This window comes from Aythya fuligula, chromosome 2, assembly GCF_009819795.1.
Source record: "Aythya fuligula isolate bAytFul2 chromosome 2, bAytFul2.pri, whole genome shotgun sequence".
NCBI classification, from domain to species: domain Eukaryota; kingdom Metazoa; phylum Chordata; class Aves; order Anseriformes; family Anatidae; genus Aythya; species Aythya fuligula.
Genome location: NC_045560.1, coordinates 26,349,374 through 26,373,477, shown reverse-complemented (window position 1 = coordinate 26,373,477; position 24,104 = coordinate 26,349,374). Strand labels below are relative to the sequence as shown.

Genomic DNA, 24,104 nt, shown 5'->3' with positions numbered 1-24,104 from the left:
TCAAATGTGATATGGGGGGATTCTGCCTGTGTTTATCCATGACTGCAACAACAAATCAGTTTGATAATCCTCAATTACTACATATACATGCAAGCCTAAGAATAGAGCCTTTACTGAATATCATACTTTATTAGAGCAAGGATGAAAGAATTAAAGCATGGAGAAATAAGAAGCACATGAAATTTTTGTTGTTGTTGTTTTTCCCAAAATTGCAGGGTCAAATCCTTAATGTCTGTATGCATGTGCATTAAATGGAGAGGAAAGCACTTCCTTGGCTCGCCTGTTTATTTAGGCAACGATACTCTGACAGTTATACATCTGCACTCTTAATTATTTTGATGAAATTATCCACAAGTCTTTAGTGAAGGGTCTGAGATTGCTTTGTTACAATGGGTTTGTAACAAATGTCTTTCAAAGGTATCTCAATCTGGTTAAGGCCTCTAGGATCTAACACATAATAGCATTACATGAACATTTTTCTTGGCACACAGGTCTGAAATGCCACTTGGTAAGAAGCAGTTCTTACTCTGAAGAATGTTTGGTTGCCTTCTGAAAATATGTGCCTGGTGGCAGAATTTTCCTATCACCTAAAAGAAATCCTTTAGAAATAAGTCATCATGTACCTGAGACAAACAACAGAAGTTGTCTGGTGTGTTTGAATTTCTACTGACACTTTTGATTGTAGTGATTGCTGTTTCCATACAGTGGGAAATTCCAAGAGATTTTAAATATTAAAATCTTTGGTGAATTGCAGCTTGTGTAATTTTCTAGTGATGAAACCTCCTTAACGTTGTGCTCACACTTACTGTTACTCGCTTTGGCTTCTGTTTGAAAAAACATCTCAAACACAAAAGGTGTCCATCCACTGGTTGGTGACACAAGATATTTATTTAGGTTCTGCAAGTGCTCTGGCAAATCCCATTGCCTGCCTTTCTCCTTGTCTTTAGGCACCTAACCACATTTGCAAATCTGGATCATAATCATTGGAATATAAATCAATGTCTTAACAGTTTCTGCCTGTCAGTGGCCAAAATTCAGATTCACCAACAATCAATCCCCAACTATATTCCATTGTTAATTCAGGGCAAGATGCGAGTCTTTTATTTTCTACTTGTACACTCTGCTATGGAGAAAGTACACAGTTTTCCTTTCAACAGTAAGTAATGTCAGGTTATAATTGTCAGCCATTTTTTTTTTTTTTTTTTTAATCAGTAAAGGACTTATTGGACTCAACATTGAATATGAAAGGACTGTTTATAACACAGATAGCTACCCCAAGGAAAAAATCTCAACCAAACCATGAACTCTTGTCTTTCTCTAATAATGACCACCCTCCCAGGGAAGTGGCTGCATATTAGCTCAGTTGGGTTTGGATTTCATCTGGTTCAGAAGATCAGTAAAATAAGTTACAATGAACTGTCTGCAGTAATTCATAAGGGGACAATAACTGAAGTCAAACAAAACATTTTACATTTGACTTTTCAACTCCATTGAAATGCTTAATTCTCCATTCCCCTCAGACTCTAAAGAAGTATGCTTAAGGACATGGTTTTTGCACAATTTTATGGATGGTTCAACTAAGACTCCAGCAACAACTGTGGCAAATATCCCTAATGCTATACACTGTCTTGAAAACTATACCCTATGTACAGGCTGCTGTGTATATATTAAATCTATTGTAAGTACATGCTGATAATATAATAAAGAATGAAAACTGATGCTTTCCAGATTCCTTTTCATTCTCTTTAGCACTCCTATTGGCAAGCAGGGCAGAGAGATTGCAGTGTTCAGTGCCAGATGGTTCTGAAAAAGGCAGTGTGTTAAGTATAGGACAAGTTTTCAAAAGCCATCTCCATCTGCGTAGCCTTAAAGCACAGTTTGCATTTCCACGCATTATTATTCATGTGTGTGGATGGCAGAATAGAGAAAGATAAGATAAAGAAAAGAGTCCATGGTGGAATAAATAAATAAATAAATAAAATAAAAGGAAGAGTTTAGTTTAGCCTATTTTGGTTGATACTCATTATCTTATCCTAGTGGTTTTGGAGTGGAACAGTATTTTAAGCACTGCAAAATGAATGAGAGGGCTTGAAAAACACATACACAAAATAGCACACAAACCAAAACCTCCAAAGTGCTGCAGCTAGGCAACTCCAGGCAAAAGTATCTGCCAAGCTGAAGTGACTTCTATCTTGCAAACGCCTGGAGAACTTGGCTGGGAAGGACAAGTTCAGGAGTTTTGGTCACTTTTTCTGAATTACTTCTGAATACTCTCTACTATAAAACACAGATATACCCTTGGCAGCTCAGCCCCCTGCTCACAAGGTGTCCCAGCTGCCAGGCTAAAGACTCCAGCTTCTTGCTGCTCCATGCTTCCTTTCCCCAGAGGCTGGTTTCTGCTGGGGCCACAGCCTGGCTGCAGCAGCAAGCTCGAGGATCCCAGTCCAGGGTACTCCCCATCTTGCACTATTCAAAAGCAGAAGAGAACCCCCGGAGAGTGAGGTATGGGCTAGGTTTGCCAGGTATCCTGTTGCCCTAAAAGGGCAGACTGTACCAGGATGTCCATTCCCAGAAATTTCTGGCCAAAAAAAAAAAAAAAGGTGCCACCGGATAAATATCAGTTATTCCTATGCTTTCCTATTAGCATCATCTCAGCGATACGGATGGCCTAAGTAGGTTAGGTTCAGCCCTGTCCCAGCAATGTTTTGCCTAAGCAACAGTTTATTTGCTCATACAGTTTGTTCAAGTCCGCCCCTGTGCCTAACTCTCAGGATGGATAAAGAGACTTTAAGCATCTTTCAATGTTATTTTTTATTAAAATTCATAAAAACTGATACAAAACACTTTGGAGGCAATGGAAGGGTTCCTCCCCTCTAGTCTTCATGTGGACCAGATTGCATCCTAAGCCACTGACCTCTTGTACAACTGTAGCAAATAAAACTGCTCTTGATGTCTGCGAGCTCATCCTTTAATGTATTCTGGATTCTCCTCCTCACAGAGAAAGCAAAACAAATGATCACTTGATGGCAAGTTCTGGAAATGCCAGATTTGGGCTTCGCAGAGCACACAGAGGTAGCAAACTCCAGACATGGAGAACAGGAATAGAAATGAGTTGTTCTTGAGCTGTGGTGGCAACTTGGTGGTTTCTGTGTCAGCAGTTCCCCAAACCACACACGCGATCAAACTACACAAAGCCAGAGATGGCTTAGAAGCCACTACAAATGCTGCAAGAACAGTTCCCTACAACTCATCCTGCAAAGCTGAGCATCACAGTCACAGCTCCTTACAAGAGAGCTGCAAGTTAATCTCAAATTGCAAATTAATCTCAAGTGCAGCACTCTGCCTGCTCTCTCCACCCCACCAAATGCACAGGTCACGAATACACAAACACAGCCAGAAGGCTGAATGCACCACACCAAGAGAACTTGAGGGCCCCAGCTGAGGGAGGAACTTCTCTGTATACTTAAGTCCATCTTAGCTCGTAAGGATGTTTATCCATGAACTTCACTGTAGATAATTCTTCTAAGTCCCTTGTGACTTCAGTGACTCTAAAGCCCACTCAGAGACAAGCACATTGGTAAGTGCTTTCCTAAACAGCTTTTCTTCATTAGGGACTTCAGAGAGCCAGTGACATCCTTTCAGGAGGAAGAAAAGAGGCTCTCACATTCATCTGATCCCTGTACGATTCTCTAAAATTAGAGACAGTCGAGGCCCAGCTGACTTCTGCACAACGTCAGAGCTACAGAGAGGGGAAAAGGAGCATGAAACATCAGAGACAGAATCATTCAGTTGTCAAGGGTGGAAGGCACCTCTGGAAGTTGTCTGGTCCAAGCCCTTGTCCAGAACAGGGTCACCTAGAGCAGGCTGCCCAGGACTGCATCCACTCCGGCTTTAATTCCTGCCATGGATGGAGACCCAATGACCTCTGTAGGCAACCTGTGCCAGTGCTCAGTCACTCTCACAGTGAAGGATTTTTTTCTTATGTTTAAAAACAATTTCATGCATTTTGAATTGTACCTGCTGCCTCTTGTCCTATCACTGGCACTGGCTCCATCTCTTTAAACCCCCACTGGACACACTGATAAGATACACCCAAGCCTTCTTTTCTGCATGCCAACAGCCCCAGCTCTCTCAGCCTCTCCTCATATAAGAGATGCTCCAGTCCCTTTATCATTTTTGTGGTCCTTTGCTGGATTTGCTCCGGTATGTCCACGTCCCTGTTGCACTGGGGAGCCCAGAACCAAACAAATCTGGACCCCTCTCACTTCTCAAAGATACTACAAGTCTTTGCCTGAGTGGAGCTTTGCCCAACCCTGGAGATAAGTCACTTATTTTTCCAGCTTAAGGCTATCAGGTAACTTCAGCAGGAAGTCCTAAGGGAGCAAAGGGACAACAGTAAGTCTTATTTTACTCGTTCTTAAGCAATTGGCATTTTGTACTCTGCAGTCTATGTCACTTGGGCAAACTTCTATCAGTTCATTGTCAAAATAATTACAGTAATCTTTTCTTATCTTTTTGATTTAATTGTAGCTTCTGCTGAAGACTGACAGGCTATTATATTTGCCCAAATCCATCACTTTCACTGATGTATCATTTATACGTAGTGTCACTGCATAATTGGAAATAATTGAAAATTAATTAAACATTGCACATAGATATGAGGATTGAGACTGAGAGGCACAGATAAACAGCTATCTAGGGGAAATGCAGACGACACCATAGGCAAGTCTATGTTTAAGAACGAGGGTGAGAGCAGTTGCTTCTGCACTGCTCCTGTCTCCTACAGGAAACTCCTGTACCAATTCTGATTTTAAGTAGCTCGGCTCTGCACCAAGCAGAGCATTAGGGAGCAGCTAAGGCCGTGTAGACTACACGACAAGACTACATCCCATTATACACCCTATTTGTAATCCCCCCTTTGCCAAACACACCTTAGTTTCAGGAAATTTCATGCCCCACTTTCCTCCCCTGCAAGGTCCCGCTGTTTGGTTGACCCATACAACGAATCACGAAATTTCCACAAAACACTTCACACTGGCACTTGTTTCTAAGAAGGGCTCATTTCTTACAGTTACCATTATAGTGACAGCAAATACAGCATCATTATGCAGAGCAGTGCTCATACAGTAAGAATTATCAAGTGGGCTGACGGAGACTCCCCTTTTTGCTGGCTTCCAGAAGACTCTGCCCCATGTGAGAAGTCTTCCAAGGATAATATCGGTATCACAGCCAGCCAGCACGTGCTTCTACTTTCCCTTTGTGGGAAGCATGGAGCGTTAATCATCATTAAATCGATGTTGCCTGTATACAAAAGTTCTTTTCAGGGAACTACTTGTCAGTAACCCAGCCATGGGGGCAGAGGGCAGAAAACTGTTGATTTTAGACCTAAGGCAGAGGACAGTTGCATCCCAGGCTGTAATGACAGATTCCTTGGTTTGTGGAGCCTTTCACAGCACTTTAAAAGAGTAGCTGTTTTATATTTTGTGCCAGGTAACACAGAAAGAGGCTTCACTCCTCACATAGAGCTCCCACAGAGACAAAAATCATGAGGTGAAATAATTTTCTTGAATTTGGACCAAATGTACTCTTCGTTGCAAGTAGCCTGCACTGAGAACAGTTAGAGAACCCAAACAGAAAAGTCATGCCTATGGCTGTTTATCTATCATTTGCAGTGCAGCTAGGGAATTGCATGGTATTTTATATCCTTTATGGAAAAAATTCTGTGGAAGGATCCCTGTTACTTAGTGATTTCACATCTGATCCCGCATTTCTTGTGCACCCCAAACTCATTCAGCACTGGGAGTTTCAGATATACATAAAATGTAATGTTTGCATCAACAAAAGAAAGTTATGTTCTTTTTTCTCTTCCTTTCTCAAAATATTTTACACCAGGTCATGTTAAAATGTAACCATATCAACAACTACTAAACTATAAAACACCCTCAGGAACAATTGCAGGATTAGGTGATTTTTTTTCCCCCCCCAGGATTTTGGGATAGTATGACAAATTTGCATTTTTTATCAACAGACTTTTCCAAAATTTTCAGTTGAACGAATAATGTCATGTGTTTGTGAGTATCAATAATCTAAGCCATCTGCAAAGGAATGGTTTTGCAAAGGCATCTCTTTCAGGACACTGTGGATTTTGTCACTGCTTGAGGTTTTGGCAAACCATCAATATCACTATAATTTTCTCTTATGAAATATAGTTTTTGACTGAGATCTTTTTTTTTTTTTTTTTTTTTTTTTTTTTCCCTTAGCTAGCTAAAGTTTAAAAATACTGCATGTCTAACTCCGCAAATTCAAAGGTTAGGTTTTCTGCAAGTTGCATTATATTTAAATATTGTGTATTAGATGCCAGTAATTCAGAAAGGTACAATGAAAGTTATCAGTGAAATAGAGAGACTTAAAAAAAAAACAAAAACAAAAAACAACAAACAGAATGCCTGCTGTATCAAGAGTACCCAACACTTGATATTTGTGTTTTGTTTTTGTCTCTTGTATTTGGTCTGAAAGGAAGAATGTGTGAAATTGAAGAAGAGAAATAGCATATTTAAGTACAGATACATTACAAATCACTACTTTAAAATATACATAAAGCCTAACACTATAGCTAGTAGTGACAGCATATCATTTAAATGTATGACACTCTACCCCCTCCAAAAAAAGGCTTAGAAGCAGGATCCGCCTAAAATTTTCTATCCAAAAAAAAATCTCACAAATTTGTCACTTCCTGATTATTTGATTCATAATTGAAATCTTAGTTTCAAACGAGGATGATCTATGATAAGCACTGCTCTAAGCGAAGGAGCATTCTGTTGCTAACAGACTTTGTATGTGTAAATACAGTCCTCGAGTAATTCAGAATGTTAATTACTAATAGGGAAACTGCACCCACCTTTTGTATGAGCAGTCATTTCACAGACTGATGGGATATGGCATACAATTATGTTGTTAAAATGCACACACTGGCTTTGATGGGAGTGTTGCTTTTCTGCACAAGATAACAATAGATCAAAGTCATCATGGAAAAAACAGCTTTGCTAAGGGTTAGGAAAGATAAAGGTGAATCCAAGGGAAGGCATACAACTCTGTGGACCCAATTCACATCCCTTCTATCTAAATACTGATGCTTAGCTTCTCTCCAAAAAAGGTTTCCTTCTCCCAGTCCTAATATAAAAAATAGTAAGATTTGGTTTTGTGTGGAAACAAAGTCAGTTTTAAGAGAGATTAGTATTAAAAGGCTACATGGAAAACATGGCATGCTTTTTTTTGAGCTGCACATGCCAGCAGATACCCCATTAACAGCTGTAGCATTTCAGCAATAAAGCAGGACTCGGGGCTCACCTGGGGCATTTCATGCTGGCGATCTCAGGACTGGATAAGACTGTGGCACTCAGGACAGAACATACACTTCCAGCTTCTTTTCTGTCCTCCCCCAGTGATGTCTCTGAGTGCAGTAGCATCTGGGAGACAGGAGACTGTCTCTTGTATGTTTAGTCCTGTTTGGCTCCTCTACATACTGGCTGAAGGCAACTCTCTTCTCTCACCTGAGAGCATGAGAAGCTTTTTCCAAAGACTACATTCATCCTTTGGTTGTGTGGGTGTAACTTCTACTGACTCACACACAATCTCTCTACAAGTACTGGAACAGCAATCTCAGGCCAAACAATAGTTATTTTTAATCACCAAAGGCTAGAAGTGGTGTAAACTCCAATGAGCTGAAAACAGGAGGAAGAACCTAAAACAAAAGCCTAAGAGGACAAACATGGGCTCTTGTTTACTGAAATCCTCACAGCACAAACTCTGCTCTGCACTCCTGTGTTCCAGTCTGGACAAACACAACAGGACAGAGAAAACAAAACAAAACAGAACAAAACAAAAAATATTTATTGTTTTTATTTTTATTCTTTAAAGTAAGAATAAATATATCCTTCTATCACTAGCTGTAGTTAAAACCGTTCTTCCCAACAGGACAGTTAGAAATTTCCCCAAATTTAAATGCAAAATGGTGCACCTATTCATCTGCGTGAATTATTACAGTGTGCTGATGACTGTGGACACGAGTGTAACAGCAACGATGTGTTTTGCAGAACAGGTAGATAAGAGCTCTACAAAAGTCATCCTACCAACAGTACACAGCAGGAAATGAAATGGAAAACAAAAACAAAACAAAACAAAACAAAACAACCCTTCTATATCTATGAAGAAGCTTGATTCCATTTTCAACTCTTTTTGGTATGTATTACAGAAATTCTCCACCAAATTTGGATCCCTGGGCCCTGGAGCACTACCAGTATGAGAGGTGTCCCAGCATCTTCACAGGCAGACATTCAGAGGTCCACTTACCAGAGAACTGCTACAAAACCAGGCAGATTGCACTTCACATTTAGGATCATAGGCTCACAGGATAATTCGGCTTAAAAAAATCTCAGGAGATCTCTAGTCCAACATCCTGCACAAAGCAGGGTCAGCTGTGAGATCAGACCAAGTTGCTCTGGGCTTCATCCAGTCTTGAAGAGACAACAGTGGAGGCTGTACAACCTCTGGACTACCTGCTTCAGTGCTTGACTGTCCTCATGGGGAAAGAGTTTTAGCTTACACACAATCTGAACCTCTTTTCTTCCATTGATTCTTGTTCTCCTACTGTGTACCAAGTTTCAGTGATAATTCATCAAACCCACTCTGTAAACGTTTGTTGATGAAAAAGCCTTTTCCAAAGTAGCATCTTTCCAAAGGCATCTAAATCCCACATGAAACGTAGGTAGCAGGAACAAACTGAGTAAATCTTTGCGGAAAAACACCAATATAATTATCACCAAAAATCCTTAGGTTTTAAATATTCCAAGCATACCCCCTTAACAATTATATTTGTTGTAATACTTTCATAATTTTAGAGTTGCGGAGGGACTGACCTCTGGCTTGGCCTCCACAGAGAAGGAAACTCAAGGGCTGGAGGAGAAGGAGGATATTAGTCATACATGCTGTTACCTCAGCCTGCTCCACACACGAGCCTCGTGGATTTGGGCACTCAGCACCTTTAGGAGGCAGGCTGCTGGAGCAAAAAGCACATCTGAAGGAATTTATGTTGATTTTGAAAGAGCAGACAACAACAAAGGAACCAAATCAGGAAAAAAAAAGGCAACTCTGGCCAATATCAGCCACTAAATACAGCCCTTCACTTACCTCAGTGCATCTAATTCTAAGATACACATTTCTGACTCCATCCATTCAGTTGAAAAGGGAAAGACCACACCAGCATAAGCAATGAAGAGTGGTCAAACACATAACTTAATGACAGTGTATAGAAGCCACTACAAAAAAGCCAGGGGAGAATGAAACATTTTGTGGTGCGGTTGAGTGGCTGATTTCTGTACCCAATCCACCAATATTTTCCAAGCATGGACAGCTTTTCTTGAAATTAAAATAGAAAACACAAGTCCCATATACCGCAAAAAAAAAAAAAAAAAAAAAAGCCCTGACAGTTTAGTAATGAGATGGAACCAACCAAGTAAATCTGACTGCATGGCGTTTTAGGAAAAGGACAGAAATAGCTGCAGCTATTAAAAGTGATATACTGCTGAAATCTTTTTGTGATTATGCTAAAAGTCGATCTGACTCCTTGAGAGAGCTCTTAAATGGTTACTGCTTCCTTAAATGAAAGCTACTTCACATATGCTCTCCTTCCTCAAAAATACGCTGAATGGAGTTACTTCTAAGTGTCAGCTTTGTACTTCTCACTGCACTTTAGAGACATTTGCAAAAGACATAGCTGAGAAGGAGGAAATTAATATATCAGGAAATAATATAAAATAAATCAAAATGATGTAGTCTTTTATTCTTTTTCTTGTCGCTTCCAGCATCACAGTGGTTGTAAGAAAGCAGGGCTCATTAACCTTTCCAAACAGAATGCAGAGTCCTCCACATGAAAAAGTAAGATTCAAATTGGTTTATTTGCATGACACAAATGTCTTCAGCTGCATTGCTCTACCCCTCCTTCTACGAAATGATGGATGTTTGAAGCTGAGGTCCAGATACCTCAGCCAACTTTAATAACCCCTCTTCAGCTCCAGAAGAAAGGAAATGGTTTGTAATACCTTACAGTCCCCTAGAACCACTGATTATTTCTTTCTCTTTTGTCTTCCATCCCTGCAGACCAGCTCTAATCCAAAAGCTAGCAAATCTGGTATAACAGCAGCACTGTACCCACGCTTATAGGCCCTGCCAAGAGGGAGAGTATAATAGCTCAAACTTCAGCTAGCTTTTTAGGGCAAAGACAGCTGGAGTTCTCATTTGCCTCACTCCACCAGAGATGTTGATGCAAACTTTTAGATATTTTAGGATAGTTTGGCTTAGATCAGCCTCCCAGGAAATTGGAGCAACATCATGGGAGGAGATGACCGGTAGCACATAAACAAGGAGCACTGTACTACAAATAATCCCCATAATCAATGGGTAACGTACATTTTTATTTTATTTTATTTCTAGGGAAAAAACACAAAAGGGACATGTAAGCACTTACTAAGAGAGTAAGTTCTTCTATCAACCGGTAGTACAGGAACAATCACACCCCAGGCCAGCCTCGTGCATTGCATAAATCGATATAGGATTGAGCACATGTTGAGTCATATCATCAATAACCCTGCCATACTATTTTCGTCACCCTCATCTAAACGCAGACCAACAGTAGCTGAGAGAAGCAGTGTGAACTACTGCTTAAAATTCCCCCACCAAACGGAGGGAGAGTCAATGTGATTTCCATGTCTTTGCTGGAATTCATTGCCTCTCTAGATACTGCCAAACCAACCCAACCAGGCATGACTCATCCACAGGGTTTCATAAAGTGCTTCTGAAAGGGTTGGTTTTTGCTTTTGGAATGCACTGCATTACACCAAGAGGTTGTGATGCTCCAGCGTGCGGGAAGAGGACATCCCTGACTTTTCCCTACAAGGAAATTCCCAATCTGCACTCTGCAGCATTAATGACATGCTCAGTTTATTCCTTGCTACCTAGGGAAAGCATTGAGCATCCATTCCTTTGGCAAATGATATCACCCTTCTACTTTGATTATGCTTCCGAGACAACATTTTTTTTGCTTGCATAGGAAAACAAATGAACAAATTGCCCAATCCCGCACTCTTCCTTGCTTTCCCATTTCTAACCCTGTGGTAAAGAGATGTATGATGAGCTATAGAGGAAAAAATCTGTGGGACTCCCAGCTAAAATACTGGCAGCACATCACTGGGTAAAGTAGAAATATAAAAAGCTGAAGAAGGGCAAAAATAAAATGAGTAGAAGTAGAAGAAGAAAGGAAATATTCCACAAGATGAAAGAGTAGAAACCAATAGGACTGTTTTGTTTAGAAAGGATTTGATAGATCATATGACAATTCACATGAATTAATGAGTAAGATAAACAAGTCCAGTTGGCTGATAGTAATTTTTTCCCTTAATATATACTAACTAGAATTAAAGCCAGTATTTGTGGCACAGCATATTGTAGCACTACAAAATTTACTAACACCTACGCAGCATTAATGAGCCCGATATGACTTCAAATTGGGCAAGAATTTTGTAACAGTAACATCATTATTGACAACAGCTAAGATAAACATTTAGAGAATACATCATCCCTCATATTTAAGGACTGAAATCAATCATTTTGCTGACTAGAGTTAGGAAAAAAAATATCATAGTCAATAGATTTTTGTATCATTGCCTGCCATGGCTGATAGATAGCTTCAGTAGAAGCCTGTAGGTTCTAGCATCTTTCAGTGAAGGCACTAGAAAAACCTGTCTGTTGGTCTGATTATGACATTTTCAATAATCCTATGTAACACTACAGTAAGTCAGGAAGAGTTAAAGAAAATTAAGACACTCCTTGGTAATCAACTTGTTTAAATCTTTGTAATATCCCAGGAAACAGAAAGAACATTATGGTTCCTAGATTCAAGAATTTACTAAATGTGCACAAGGAAGTAATATTACCTAAATTTCTATCTGCTGAAGTTCACTCAACTCTTTAACTGTCCAGAGGTGTTTCACATATCTTTTCCTATTGATGTTACCAGAACTCGTGTGGTAGAATTTCTTAGACCTTTTTGAGAAATGGCTTCATAAACCTTTTTATTGATTTGGCTTCACAGAAGGGGTGAAGTTCCTCAACGTGTCACATCTGAAATGACTTTCTACTTGTTTGTATCTCACTCTGAGCCCAAGAACTGAAGGGCAAAGATTAGTCACATTCACATAGTGTTTATTCAGACCACATTTTTATGGAAACTCTTTGGAAAAGAAACCAGAGATCTATTGTGAAAATGTGCTAAACGTAATGTGTGTTTGTCATACCTGTGCAACCTAGCTGTAACAATAATGTGCATGTTCATCACAGCTGCTGGGCTGCACTGTTAAAAAGTCATGTATTGCTAAAGAAAAATCGGGCATGTCTCACAGAAGACCTAGAGAAATGACTGAATCGATGGAATGTTTCTCTTGCAAAATAGTAATATAAATGACATGGGGCTAACTAATGATACAGTTGGTTTCCACTAACTAACAGAATAACTGAATAACTTTGGGCTAAGATATTTTTTTCTCATTTTCCATCCGAGTCAGTTAGCACAAAGCCTTTGTTCAAGAGACCAACACTCAATGCATTTTGCTTCCCCATTTAATCTCATGCAGGTAATCCCATCCATACGGAGATGCAGAAGATATTCCACGTCAGAAGCCTGAAAATGGTAATTCAAACATGGTTCCAGCTCCTAATGAACTCATAAAGCAAATTAGCTAAGGAGAGTTTGACCAAGAAAAGAAATATTTCCCATGAACACAAGAACTGATTTCATTACACTGAAATATGATTAGTCCAGGATGCATGGTGCCATGTGTGCTACATGTGTAGAAAGCACAGTGCCACATGTGTCTCAAAATTCATATGCTTTATGGTTCTCATGCTAAAATTCAGGACACGCAACTTAATAGAGGAATTACACAGAAGCCCGACAAATGCAAACCTCTACCCATCACTTTGCCCTACGTGTGCTTTTCTAATAGAGAGTACGGCTTGTCTCAGTATCTCAGTTCAATTTAGTGAGCCATACCTTCCCTTGTTTAAGTGCACCAGCTTTTAAAACTAGATAGAATTTTTAATTAACAGAACACATTGTTATGTTTGTAATCAATCTCCCCTTTGTGTAGGCAGTAGGGCTACCCTGAATCTGATTATTAACTTGCAAAATCAATCTAGTTCAAGGATTATTCTTCCAAAACAGCAATGGGCAATCTCTTCGCCTAAATATTTTGTTTAAAACAGTAAGCTGCATGTACATCCTAGAAGAATTTCTAGGATGGGATCTGAGCTAAGATCTTAAGCAGTCTGAAAGAACACATCAGTCTGTTGAATATGATATCCAGAAAAATGCAAGTTCTCATTTCAAAGGTATTACACACACACACACACACACACATATATATGTATATAAATCTGTATGGCATATTTGCTATGCAGGCCTAGACTCCTTGTGAAGTTGTTTTTCAGTATAGCAAATTAGAAAAACATGCCCAGAATTAAAGGTTACTTAATCGGGTTGAAGCAGTAACTTCAATTCCAGCAACTCCCTCCCACTATGTTACATCTGATAATGTACCCAAGTCCAAACATAAACTTAGTTCAAAAAGATGTTTGGTCCTTGAATGTAAAATGACACTTAGCTTACACAATTAGCCAGGTAATACATATCCTTCCAAGAGAAGCAATTTTTACCGCAGTATAATCTGCATTTTACTAATCTCTGATTGTTAAGTTTTACTTGCTGAAACTTTTCCATATGGTGTTTTGAATGCCACTGTCCTGTATTTAATTACCACAGAAGGATATTAATAAAGAGGCTGGAAATTTGGCCCAAGCCCTGCTCCACCATTTGGATAGCTTGATGGAGATAGAGCCAATGAGCAGAACATTTCTGTCAATATCAGGTTGTGCCACTTCACACAGAAAAGCAGTGGCAAAAGAGAATTAAAAAGACCTAAGAAAATAAAACATCCAACTATTTTTCAATTGTTTACAGACTTTCAAAACAGCATGGTCATAAAGTACCACTGAGTGAAGGGAAATACTGGTTTGCTAACCTACAGGACAGTCAAACAGGAATTGGTGGAGTAATCCTTGTAATTGAGACAGTTTCCATCAAGCTGTAAGACGCATGCCCAGAAATGCACATTGTGCTTAGGAATTTTACAGGCAAAACATGATATTGAGCAGAGCCAAGGCAACAGTAGGCAGCTTGGAGTACAGAGGATGCGAGGAAGCTAACGTGGGTGGGAAAGCATATGTTGCTGCCTGGATGAGGAAGTGGTACACCACAGTTACTTCATAAGTGCAAGGGTTTTATAAACTAAATCTCTTAGGGACTGTTTTAAATAGACAAAGAACGACACGCAGTCCCTGACAGGCTTGCAGCATTGTTAAAGAGAGCTGGATGCCTTCTAAAAACACTGGACTGCCACTTGTACTTTTTCCAAAAATGCTTATTTTTAACTTCAACCTCTTTGTATAAACAGTGGGCAGATGCGCCATGTAGTAAACTCTGTTTTGTCTAGCATGAAATTAATGGCTTCCTCCGTCTTACCTGACAATGGAAAACATATTCTGGTGTGGTTTTCTTGAACTTCATGTTCCATACCAAGGCTACCCCATCAGGCTCATGTGGAGCATCTTCATTATTGTTATAAGATGCAACCATCAACTCAGGGTACTAGGAAAAAAAAAAAAAAAGGAAAAGAGAATGAAATAAGCTGGATGATGAAGCTGTGCAAAATCAAATGAGAAAGAAATAATCTCACACTACATATGGAATATCTGGTTTTAATTATAATACGTACGATTTAGCTACATTTTGTTTTTCTATTTTGCTGGTCCCTGATGTCCTTAAAGCCCCTGTTCCTTGCAGTTATTCTCACATACCACAAAGGCAACATTATTTTCTGTAGATAAATTCTCAGAAAAGACAACTAAAAGGATATTCATAAAGGGAAAGCAAAGCAAGGAATTTGGTTAAGAGGAAAAAATTTGAAGGTTTGAGCAATTTGCTTAAGCATTTCTTCAGGGACAAACCATTGTCTTAATTGATTTTGGTAACAAAACCAGTATGAGTACAGCACTGGCTTGCTCTTATTCTGAAATTCACAATTCTTCAGCATCCCTGAGAACTATTTGTTCTTATTTCACTATGCACTCCTCCAATTCACTTATACATAAAGACTTAAAAGCTCTTCTTGAGCAAAACAAAACATTTTCCTCACAGAAGCTCAATTTTGCAAGATGCTGAGGACATCTGATAAAGCACAGGGTGACCTCAAATTCCACTGACTTAGTAAGACTGTTGCAAAATCAGATCCGTATTTTCTTGTACAGCCATTATCTACTGATGTATATAAGCAGATATGCACCACACATATGTATTTGCTGTTTATATATACATATATATATACACATGATATCATATATGAAACATCAGTATTTCATGCTCTGTTGATGACCTTGTGCTGTTTTGAAAGACCACAAACAAAACTAGTAAAAGAACAGCAAGTTTGAAGTATCACTCATAGAATACCATTGACTTGATGATAGTTACACTGGGATTCTGTTCCACACAGCCTAACCTAATCCTGCTGAAACATTTGCTAAGACAAAATCATGTTTAAACTTGGCAGAAAGGGCTTACATTATGCACACTTCACAGCCTTCTGCACAATGGGCACTTCTGCAGTATATTCTGGGCTCTTTTCGTATACTTCAAGTCCCCTTTTCAGCTCCCACCAGCAAAGACATAACACTTTACCCCCCCCCCCCAAACAAAACAGTTACTTTCTGCTGGTACAACAGCACCCAGTTCCCTGTATTTCTGACACTCCGCACCTCTGGTAACCTCTGTCCTTCCCTCTAAATAATCCACACATAGCAGTGGACCTTATGGCACATTTGGAGCAGAGCACGTGGATCTGGCAGGCCAATAAGCCAGCAGCCCACGCTCACAGGACCCACACTCTCTTCTTGTAAACTAGGAATGCTTTCCCTCAAAATTTCACAATGATGCCTGCAAATCATTTTCTCTGCCTTTCCCAGGTAAATTCCTGCCAAACCATTCCCCACTTCACAGGGGAACCACGCAGCTGGTAGATGTAGAGGAAGCAGGACAAAGGAATTGCCAGTGGTGCTACCGGGAGCTATGAATTTGGTCCACACCAGGCATCTTAGATATTACAAAAGCCCCTTTATATCATTATCAGTGGGATTGGACACCCTCTGATCTCAAAATCCATTTGGATGAAATAATGCGTGCAGCTGTAATTTTTGCCATCAGCAGCTCTTCTTTCCCACTTTGGGTACACTTCCATGGATAATACATCACGGAGCCGATGATTTTTCTATTCAAAGTCATCATTCCCTGTAAGACCTGAGCCAGGTTCCAGACCCGTGGGTGGGAGAACCAGTGACAGCATGTGGCCACCAAAGCTGCCTCTTCCCCTTTTTAGAAAAAGGGGGCTCTGACTGAGAGGTACCTAGATCCCACCAGACCCTGTCTGGTGGCACAGCTCATAAGGGCACCCAAACAACTTGTATGGGATTTGGAGCATATGCCAGACCAACTACCTCTTCGCCCTCCTCCAGAACTGAGGGAGACCTGAGAGTGGTTCAATCCCACACCTGCTGGTAAACCTCTCCAGACGCCTCCCTGCCAGCCTGCCCCCCACTGCTCTCACCCCATCTGGGCACCCTCTTCTCTCCCACGACGGGGATTGCAACCACTTCAGAACAGTCAGCTTAGTTCCTTCTTTGAACTTTCTCATCCCAGCCTGGCCCCGGTCCAAGTAAACAGCGTGTGCAGAAGGCTTGTGCCAGTGCATCTCATTTTTACCAAGCAGGTCAGCTACCATCGGCGCCAGCAGCTGAGCCCACGGTTTCGAAGGAGCAGTGACCCTGGCAGGCAGAAGCGACAAGCCCTGCCACCGGCAGCCAGCCAGGCTGTGTGACCAGGTCTGAAGCACCACTTTCCAGGTATTCTGGGGCTTGTTCATGCCTCTAGAGAGTTTACCGAGCACGTTCAGGTATTCACTGACTCAAATCTTGCCGGTAGGTTTCGCAATCACAGTTTATGCATCGGACTGGAAATGCAGTTTCAACTCCACGCAGACGGTGGGGTCATATCTAGCTGGGCAGCAGCACTAAGAAGCTTTCTGCTTTACAGAAACAGAGCCAAGTGCAGCACCACAAATCCATGCTGGCAACACAACCTCGATGCTTTTCTCAATCAGCTTGCACTTAGAGCTTTCTGCTCCTCGCTGGGTGCCTGTCTGTCCTGCCACTGAGAGCTGAGAGCGGCGTGGGAATGCTGCTGTGTGAAAAAGCAGTCAAGGCTGCTGCCTGCGAGTCGAGAGGGACAGGGCAATAACCCCGCGGCTGCGGCTTTCCTGACTTTAGGCAAGCTAAGTTACCTCCTTGCAGACAAAGCAAGGTGTTCCCACGCTCTGTTTACACTCGCTCTGCTGGGCCTTTCCCTTAGATCCTTGATGAAGGATTTCGCCCATTTTCCCTTTGCTCTGCAAACGAATCAAGGGGCTGGTGGGTCAGCTTTAATGGTATGAATGATCCCACATGTTCGGGGCCATATTTTACATGTGACTCGGAACAGAAAAACTTGTTTAATCAATGCATCAAGCTCCCTTGTTTGATTAAGTTTCTATTCGCCTCCGGGGTGTTTTGCAGCAGCAGTTGTATCGCAGAAAATTGAGCAATGTGCTCGGCCGTTCCCATGATTATTCAAGCTGTCCTTTGGCAAACTGGACACGGCCGCGGCCTGCAGCGTGTGCGAGAAGAGGAGCTGGTGGTTAGGTGAAATACCACTGCACACCTCGAAGCAGGCAGGAGAAGTCGTGGTGCCTCCTCCCAGGCCGGCACGGGGTGGTGCGGAGGAGCCCCCGGCGTGCGGGGGCCCCCATGGTGGAGAAGCCCCCGTAGGGTGCTGGGGAGCTGAGTGTGAGGAGTTAACGGAGGGGAAGGCAGGAGGGGCCACCCGGGAACAAAGAGGTGGGAAGCAGAACATGCCTGTGTGCCCCAGGGGCTGAGCAATTACATTTGGCAGTGCTCTTCTGAGGCGGCTTTTTTTCTTGCTGCCCTGGGAATACAGTACGAGCTGCCTGTTAGGAAAATATCAGATAAGAATTCCATGTAATTTCCAGCCCCTGAACAAGTGAACAACCTAAGATAAGTGTTTCCTCAGGCTTAGATTTGATTTCTGTGGAAATCCATATGTGCTTAAAGGCCACCCACATCACATCAGCGCATACCTGTTGTTAAGCTGATATTTTGTATGAAACCAAAAGGGTAAATCGTTCATTTCGCACACAGGGCGTGAGCTGGATGTCACAAGCAGACTCTAAACTCTGAAGAGTCTGCAGCTGGCTGTTGTGCACACAACCACAGTCAGACTGCGAGGCCTGCTCAGCACACCAGCAATGCTTACGCTCCTGTCCTGCCACCTCCTTCAGACGGTCCACTGCCACCAACCCTGAGAAGCTCCCGGGATGATGGAAGGAGCCCAGCTGCCATTTTACAGGGAAGGAGAGAGTGACAGATGAAGAATCACTGTGCTACTCAGCTCATATGTGGCCTTAAACACCCTCCTTGTCCCCAGGCATATCTAACAGGGTGCAGAAAGAGCAACTTCTTCCACAATTAGGCTAAGCAAAGCTTGCCCTTAGCTCTATGCTAAGGATCCTGGAGCTCCCTGGGTTCCTCCCCAAGGAAACTATCTGCTATGCTCCAGGCTGGCACCTAGGAACAGGCCGACAGGGATGATGCAGAGAGGATGACAGCAGCTGGAGAGAAACTGCGACCAAATGAATTTGACATTCGGTCAAACTATGACCTGTGGAGATGTGTGTGTACTAACACCAGCTCTCCAGTGGAGTAACTAATTAACCTGATCTCTGTGCCCTGCTGATGTGGCTGTGCTGGCTTTGGGAAGCTTAAGCAGCTCTCTAGTCCTAGTTTGCAGTATGACAGTGCTTTGCAGCGCACAGAACCTGGAAACCTTCCAGGCACATTACTGTAGCGTGCTGCCTGGGCAGCTGCAGTCTTGTCTCCCACAGCTTGGAGAGAGGACCCAACATTTTTAGAAAGATGGTTTTTCAGCCTTTTCAAGTTGGTCATGGACTGAACAACTGTCAAAGTTGTTCAGTTGTTCATATTTGGGGTTTTAGTATATTAAAATATATATTTAATATATATATATTTAATATATATATATTTATAATACACTAAATATATATTTAAAATATATATTTAGTATATTAAAATATATTTAGTATATTAACATATATTCCTCCTTATTTTTATTTTTATATATTATTATGTATATTATTATTATTACTTACCTAATTATTTTAATTGGTTTAATTTTAAAACTTTTGCCCTAAAAGGAATTCCATGTGCTGAAGGAGTGGAGGGAGGAAGAAAAAAGGAGAGTTCCTTAGTCTTGTTAGGTTTGTTAACTTTTAAAGTCCTGATTTTGAAGACCAAGTAGCATATACAAAAATGACAACTTCATTACTGCCCCCTACTCTTTGTTATGGAGAAACATGCATTTGCTCACTCAGTGCCCTGCTGTTAGCTAACAAATAACATTATACTCTGCAGAACGAGTGGCAAAATTATCCTGGCCATATTTTTTTTAGGGAGAAGTTGGAAGCTATATAGAAACATATCTCCCAGCTTCACATCTTACCTGAAGAGACCAATCCATACAGGTGACGACACGATGCTTCGACCAATGCTCATCATAGAACTGACGATTAAAGGAAAGGTTGGCTCCTGCTTGAACATCTCTGTGAATCCAAACAAAGTGACACTTTTTTGAGGAAGCAGGGTTCAAATGCTGTGAAAATCAATGCAAAAGTTTCTGACTAACTTCTGGAGAAGTCTGCCACCTTCATTTAATTGCTTTCACTGACAGCCTTGCAGGGAGTAGCGACATTACACTATGGAACAGATTTACAAGTATTTCACAAAAACAGATTTCTTAATTTCTGCTGCTTTTCTGCCTCTTTTTTTGGCTGGCTCTTCTGGGCCACCCTGGGCCACCCCTGCCGCCTTTGTCTCTCAGGACCTGGCATTCAGCACCCCCTTTTCTGAATCTTCACATCTAAGCTATAACCAAAATTCTCTTATTTTTGACTGCTGAAATCATGAAGTTAGAGCATCTCCTCCTGGCCATGGAGATGGCAAATGTTTTCTGGCACCACTAGAACCTGCTGAAGCTCAGTGCTGGTGCAATGCTGCTGCAGGGATGCGTTTAGCTGGTCACAGGGTTAACATGCAGTAACTTTAACACACAACACAGCTCCTGATTTGCCACGAGGCTTCAATGGATACAAAGCTGTTGAAACCTAAATACTTCCTCTTGTGCTAACAAGGTTTGCTTCTTGTACCCCCTATAAACTGCACAATCTGCAACCTGTCACCTCCAGTCTTATGTGTTTGGATTGCAGACACTTTGGGACATCATCGTTTCCATCCACACAGTGCATCCCATAGCGGGATCCATTACAGACCTGGTGCAGCAGTATGATATAAACAACAGTAATTTGCTTTTGTAAAAATGCCATAATCTAAGTACACAGATGTATACTGCTGGAATGTACACGTGCACATATACATATCCATGTGTACACACATATTTCTGTGTTTCAATTATTCATATTTTTCTTCAGAATTTGAAGTTTCATCCAAAAAAAAAAAAAAAAAGTAACAAAAAGTTAAACCATCTGAGTAACATTTTAAAGAAAAAAAAAAAAAAGCACCACAACACAGTGATAAAGCACAAAGCTATTTTACAAAATAATTTAGGCTGACAAAGTGACCCAGGACTTCAAGGAGAGGTTTTACCCTTTTCTTAGCTATTAAAATGTTTAGTTTAGTTTCAAAAGTAAGGTTTCTTGGCATTGGATTTTTTTTTTTTTTTTAATAAGCTTATTTTACAAAAGCAAACAAAACTCCAAACTGACCCATCTTTCTCTTCTACATCTCTGCCACTGTAGTCAAAGAATATGTCTGAATCTTCAGCCAAAGCTCGCTCAATTACACGTATTGTCCGGTCAAAAAATATCAGGAATTCTTCTGAATGGAGAACTTGCTGTTTTTCTTCTTCTGTCAGTTCTCTGGGAGGAGCTTGGAAAACAAAAAGATGTAGTTAAAGAGTATGACATTTTACTCCTTTCCAAGTGAATCAACATCTTCAGGGAGTTTCTTTAGACAGGAAAGCTTGCTGTAGTACTGTCAAGACAAAAATTAAAGCTTTACTCTTAAAATCATGACTAAGATTTTTTTTCAGTATGTTTGAACATACTCCTGTATGTTCCCAGAATGTAGACTTTACGCAGAAGAGATCCTATATCTCACATATTTATTATTCTGAAATGGAAAATACTTAAAGCCCCAGATTAAATAAACGCAGCGTTCCTATTTCAGGAAATCTCTGCCTGACGTTTAGGCAATACCTAACTTGAAAAAGCAGAACACTTATGTAACGGGGGACCTGTCAGAGGAGCCAAAGATAAAATAATCTTCTCAATTTATACTGCACTTCTTTGTATTAAAAGGGCTCTCATAATCTCTCCCTTCACTTCTTCCTATTTCTTCTTGGTGTCACTGATAAATTTTGTCCTCGCTTTAGAGCTTTTGTAAGGCACTGAAGTAAATAACTGAAGATATTCTCCGAGGCAGCAAAATCTAAAGCGAGTGACCAAACCCCGTTTTATTTCAGGCGGATTTATTCCTTGCAAAGCAATCTTAAGAGTGAGAGCTTGGGCAGAGCTGCCCCGGAGGGGTGGGAGCTGCCTCAGGCTGCGGGCTGGGGAAGCTCATGTCCCCGTGCAGCCAGCAGGATGAAGTTGCTCCTTTCCACATACATGGAGATGTAGGTGTGAAATTCCAAAGGGGTATTGCCAGTAAAACCCTTCGTCTGAAAAAAATCAGGATGCACCAGTTTCACCTCTCCATCAGTTTTATGACTTGGTGGTAAATTACAATTAAAATGTGAGCAACTGTGGGAAGGTAAGTTGGGATGCTGCTCTACACTGTAAAACTGCTCTCAATTACACTAGCAGGGTCATACCGATAAGGTGGCAAATCTGTGTATCAATTATGCCTTTGCCTACCTGTGATTTTAAGCAATCATTTTAGCTGTATTTCAGAAGCATGTGTATTTCAAAAAATGCCATGAGTATCTCTGCAGTTACACCAAACCAGCCTTACAGCTGTGTCACATTTCCAGCCCGAAGAGCTCTGCTGGCATCATAGGAATTATGCTAACAGGGAACACTGTTCCAAATTCATAATTAGGTACACAAACATCACTCAATAAACAGACAGATTTATTGCAAAATTACGGAGGCTTGTACTTAGAGTTTAACTGGTGACCAAAGGTCTCCCGCATTTGGCCTCGCACTACAGATTTGAGGTGTTTGCTTTTGCAAGTGACCTTGCAGTCTCCCTAGGCCATACTGGGTTAAAATACCAGCAGCCAAAAAAGATAATTCAGCACTGTGCCTCAGAGAACACCCAGCATACATTAAAGTTTAACTCCAAGCCCTGCTGTATCTTAACGTTTAATTAAATGCGGAGTGACACAGCTCAGAGCTGCACTTCAAAATTATTTCCCAGTTGCTGTGCTGCACAGCTACCTTCAGGTGTTGGAGAGATGTAGCCCTTGCTTGCCATCCCATTTCCCCGTAGCTCATGCTAGGTTTTTGTGCTGACAGCTGCCTGAAGAGGCAGGAACTGGCTATGACTCCCCTGCCAGCTCCAGGGGTAGGGAGAAATTCAAAGGAGCAACTACAGGCAGGAGCACTGGCACAGTAAAGCAGTTCTGCAGTACTCAGCTCCCCCAGTTTTCAGGGTATTTGCTTTTAGAGCACTCCCTGTGGTCGGGAGAGGCTGTTATCACCACGTTTAGGTTTGCCTAACCTGGTCAAAGCTTTTGCTCTAATAGACAAAATCTCTGCACTTCATCCAGTCTAAATAGAGAGGGCAGGAAAAATGCGAAAGGTGGAGGAGCAATTTGGCCCTCGGGAGACAAAGCAGCTTGGAAGTTAGAAACTTTAGCCTCTGACGATCTCCTGTGGCTGTGGCCCTCTGCCTCCTGCCACCAGGTTAGGGGGCCCCGTGGAGCTCCACATATCCAGAGAAAATCTCTGTCCCCCTGCATGGTCCCCCTGAGTAGCAGAGCAACCATTACCAAGGTGGGAGCACAATTTGACTCTAAGTGCTTCAGACAGAAGCAATGCATGTTAAAAAAAATAAATAAAAGAAAAAAAAAAAAAAAAGAATGACTAGCAAAAAGTACAGGTTGACCTATTGCACCATCCCCTACTGAATAGGAATTGGCACAGAGGGAACTCATCTGGCAAGGAAGGCTGTAATGAGGCAATATCCCACTGTCACCACTAAAGCATCACTTTCCGAGAATCAAAGACAACAAGCATGACAATGCAGCAAAATGGCATAAAAGGGGAGCAAATAACTGCAACTGGAAAACTCACTTTAAACTGCTCCAAATGCTAAAAAGTGTTCGCTAAATCAAATACTCTCTACAGCCTGGAAATATAAATTTATTACTCAGTCATTTGCCCACTTGGATTGGCAAAGAAAGTACAACCAAAAATCAATAGAAAGGGGAAAGGCAAAAAATAAACAGCTTGGGAGCTGTGGAGTGTTCACAAGCAATGGAGACACAAATGATTGCAGTTCTACCTCAGCAAAATCTCCCTAGCAGTTAGCAGTGATCTGTGGGAGGCCAGCAGCCTATTAAACCCTCTTCGGCATCAGAAACACCTTGGCTAAAGTTTGTAGGGCATAAATCAGCTTACCTCATTCATCTGACTGACACACCAGATGCCCCCTGGCGATATTAAGCTTCATATTTTAACCTTATTTTCTTCTTTCATTCGTCTGCCTCTGAAGTTTTATTTGAGGCAATCTCTTACAAGAATGTTAACATCATTACTTTTTCCAGTGTAAAACATTTCTGTAACTACTGCAAATAC

At 41.2% G+C, this 24,104-nt stretch overlaps 1 protein-coding gene across 7 annotated transcripts in view; it reads right to left on the bottom strand.

Annotated features, from left to right (window-relative positions):
* Positions 1-24,104, bottom strand: part of DYNC1I1 (dynein cytoplasmic 1 intermediate chain 1) — a 188,827-nt gene that overhangs the window by 59,014 nt on the left and 105,709 nt on the right. For all 7 annotated transcript variants that reach the window (XM_032181029.1, XM_032181027.1, XM_032181031.1 and 4 more), the window contains 3 exons: positions 21,066-21,228; positions 19,787-19,886; positions 14,630-14,755 (listed from right to left, as the gene is read on the bottom strand). In XM_032181029.1, the coding sequence (XP_032036920.1) occupies positions 14,630-14,755; positions 19,787-19,886; positions 21,066-21,228 (389 nt within the window). The remainder of the gene's footprint in view (positions 1-14,629; positions 14,756-19,786; positions 19,887-21,065; positions 21,229-24,104) is intronic.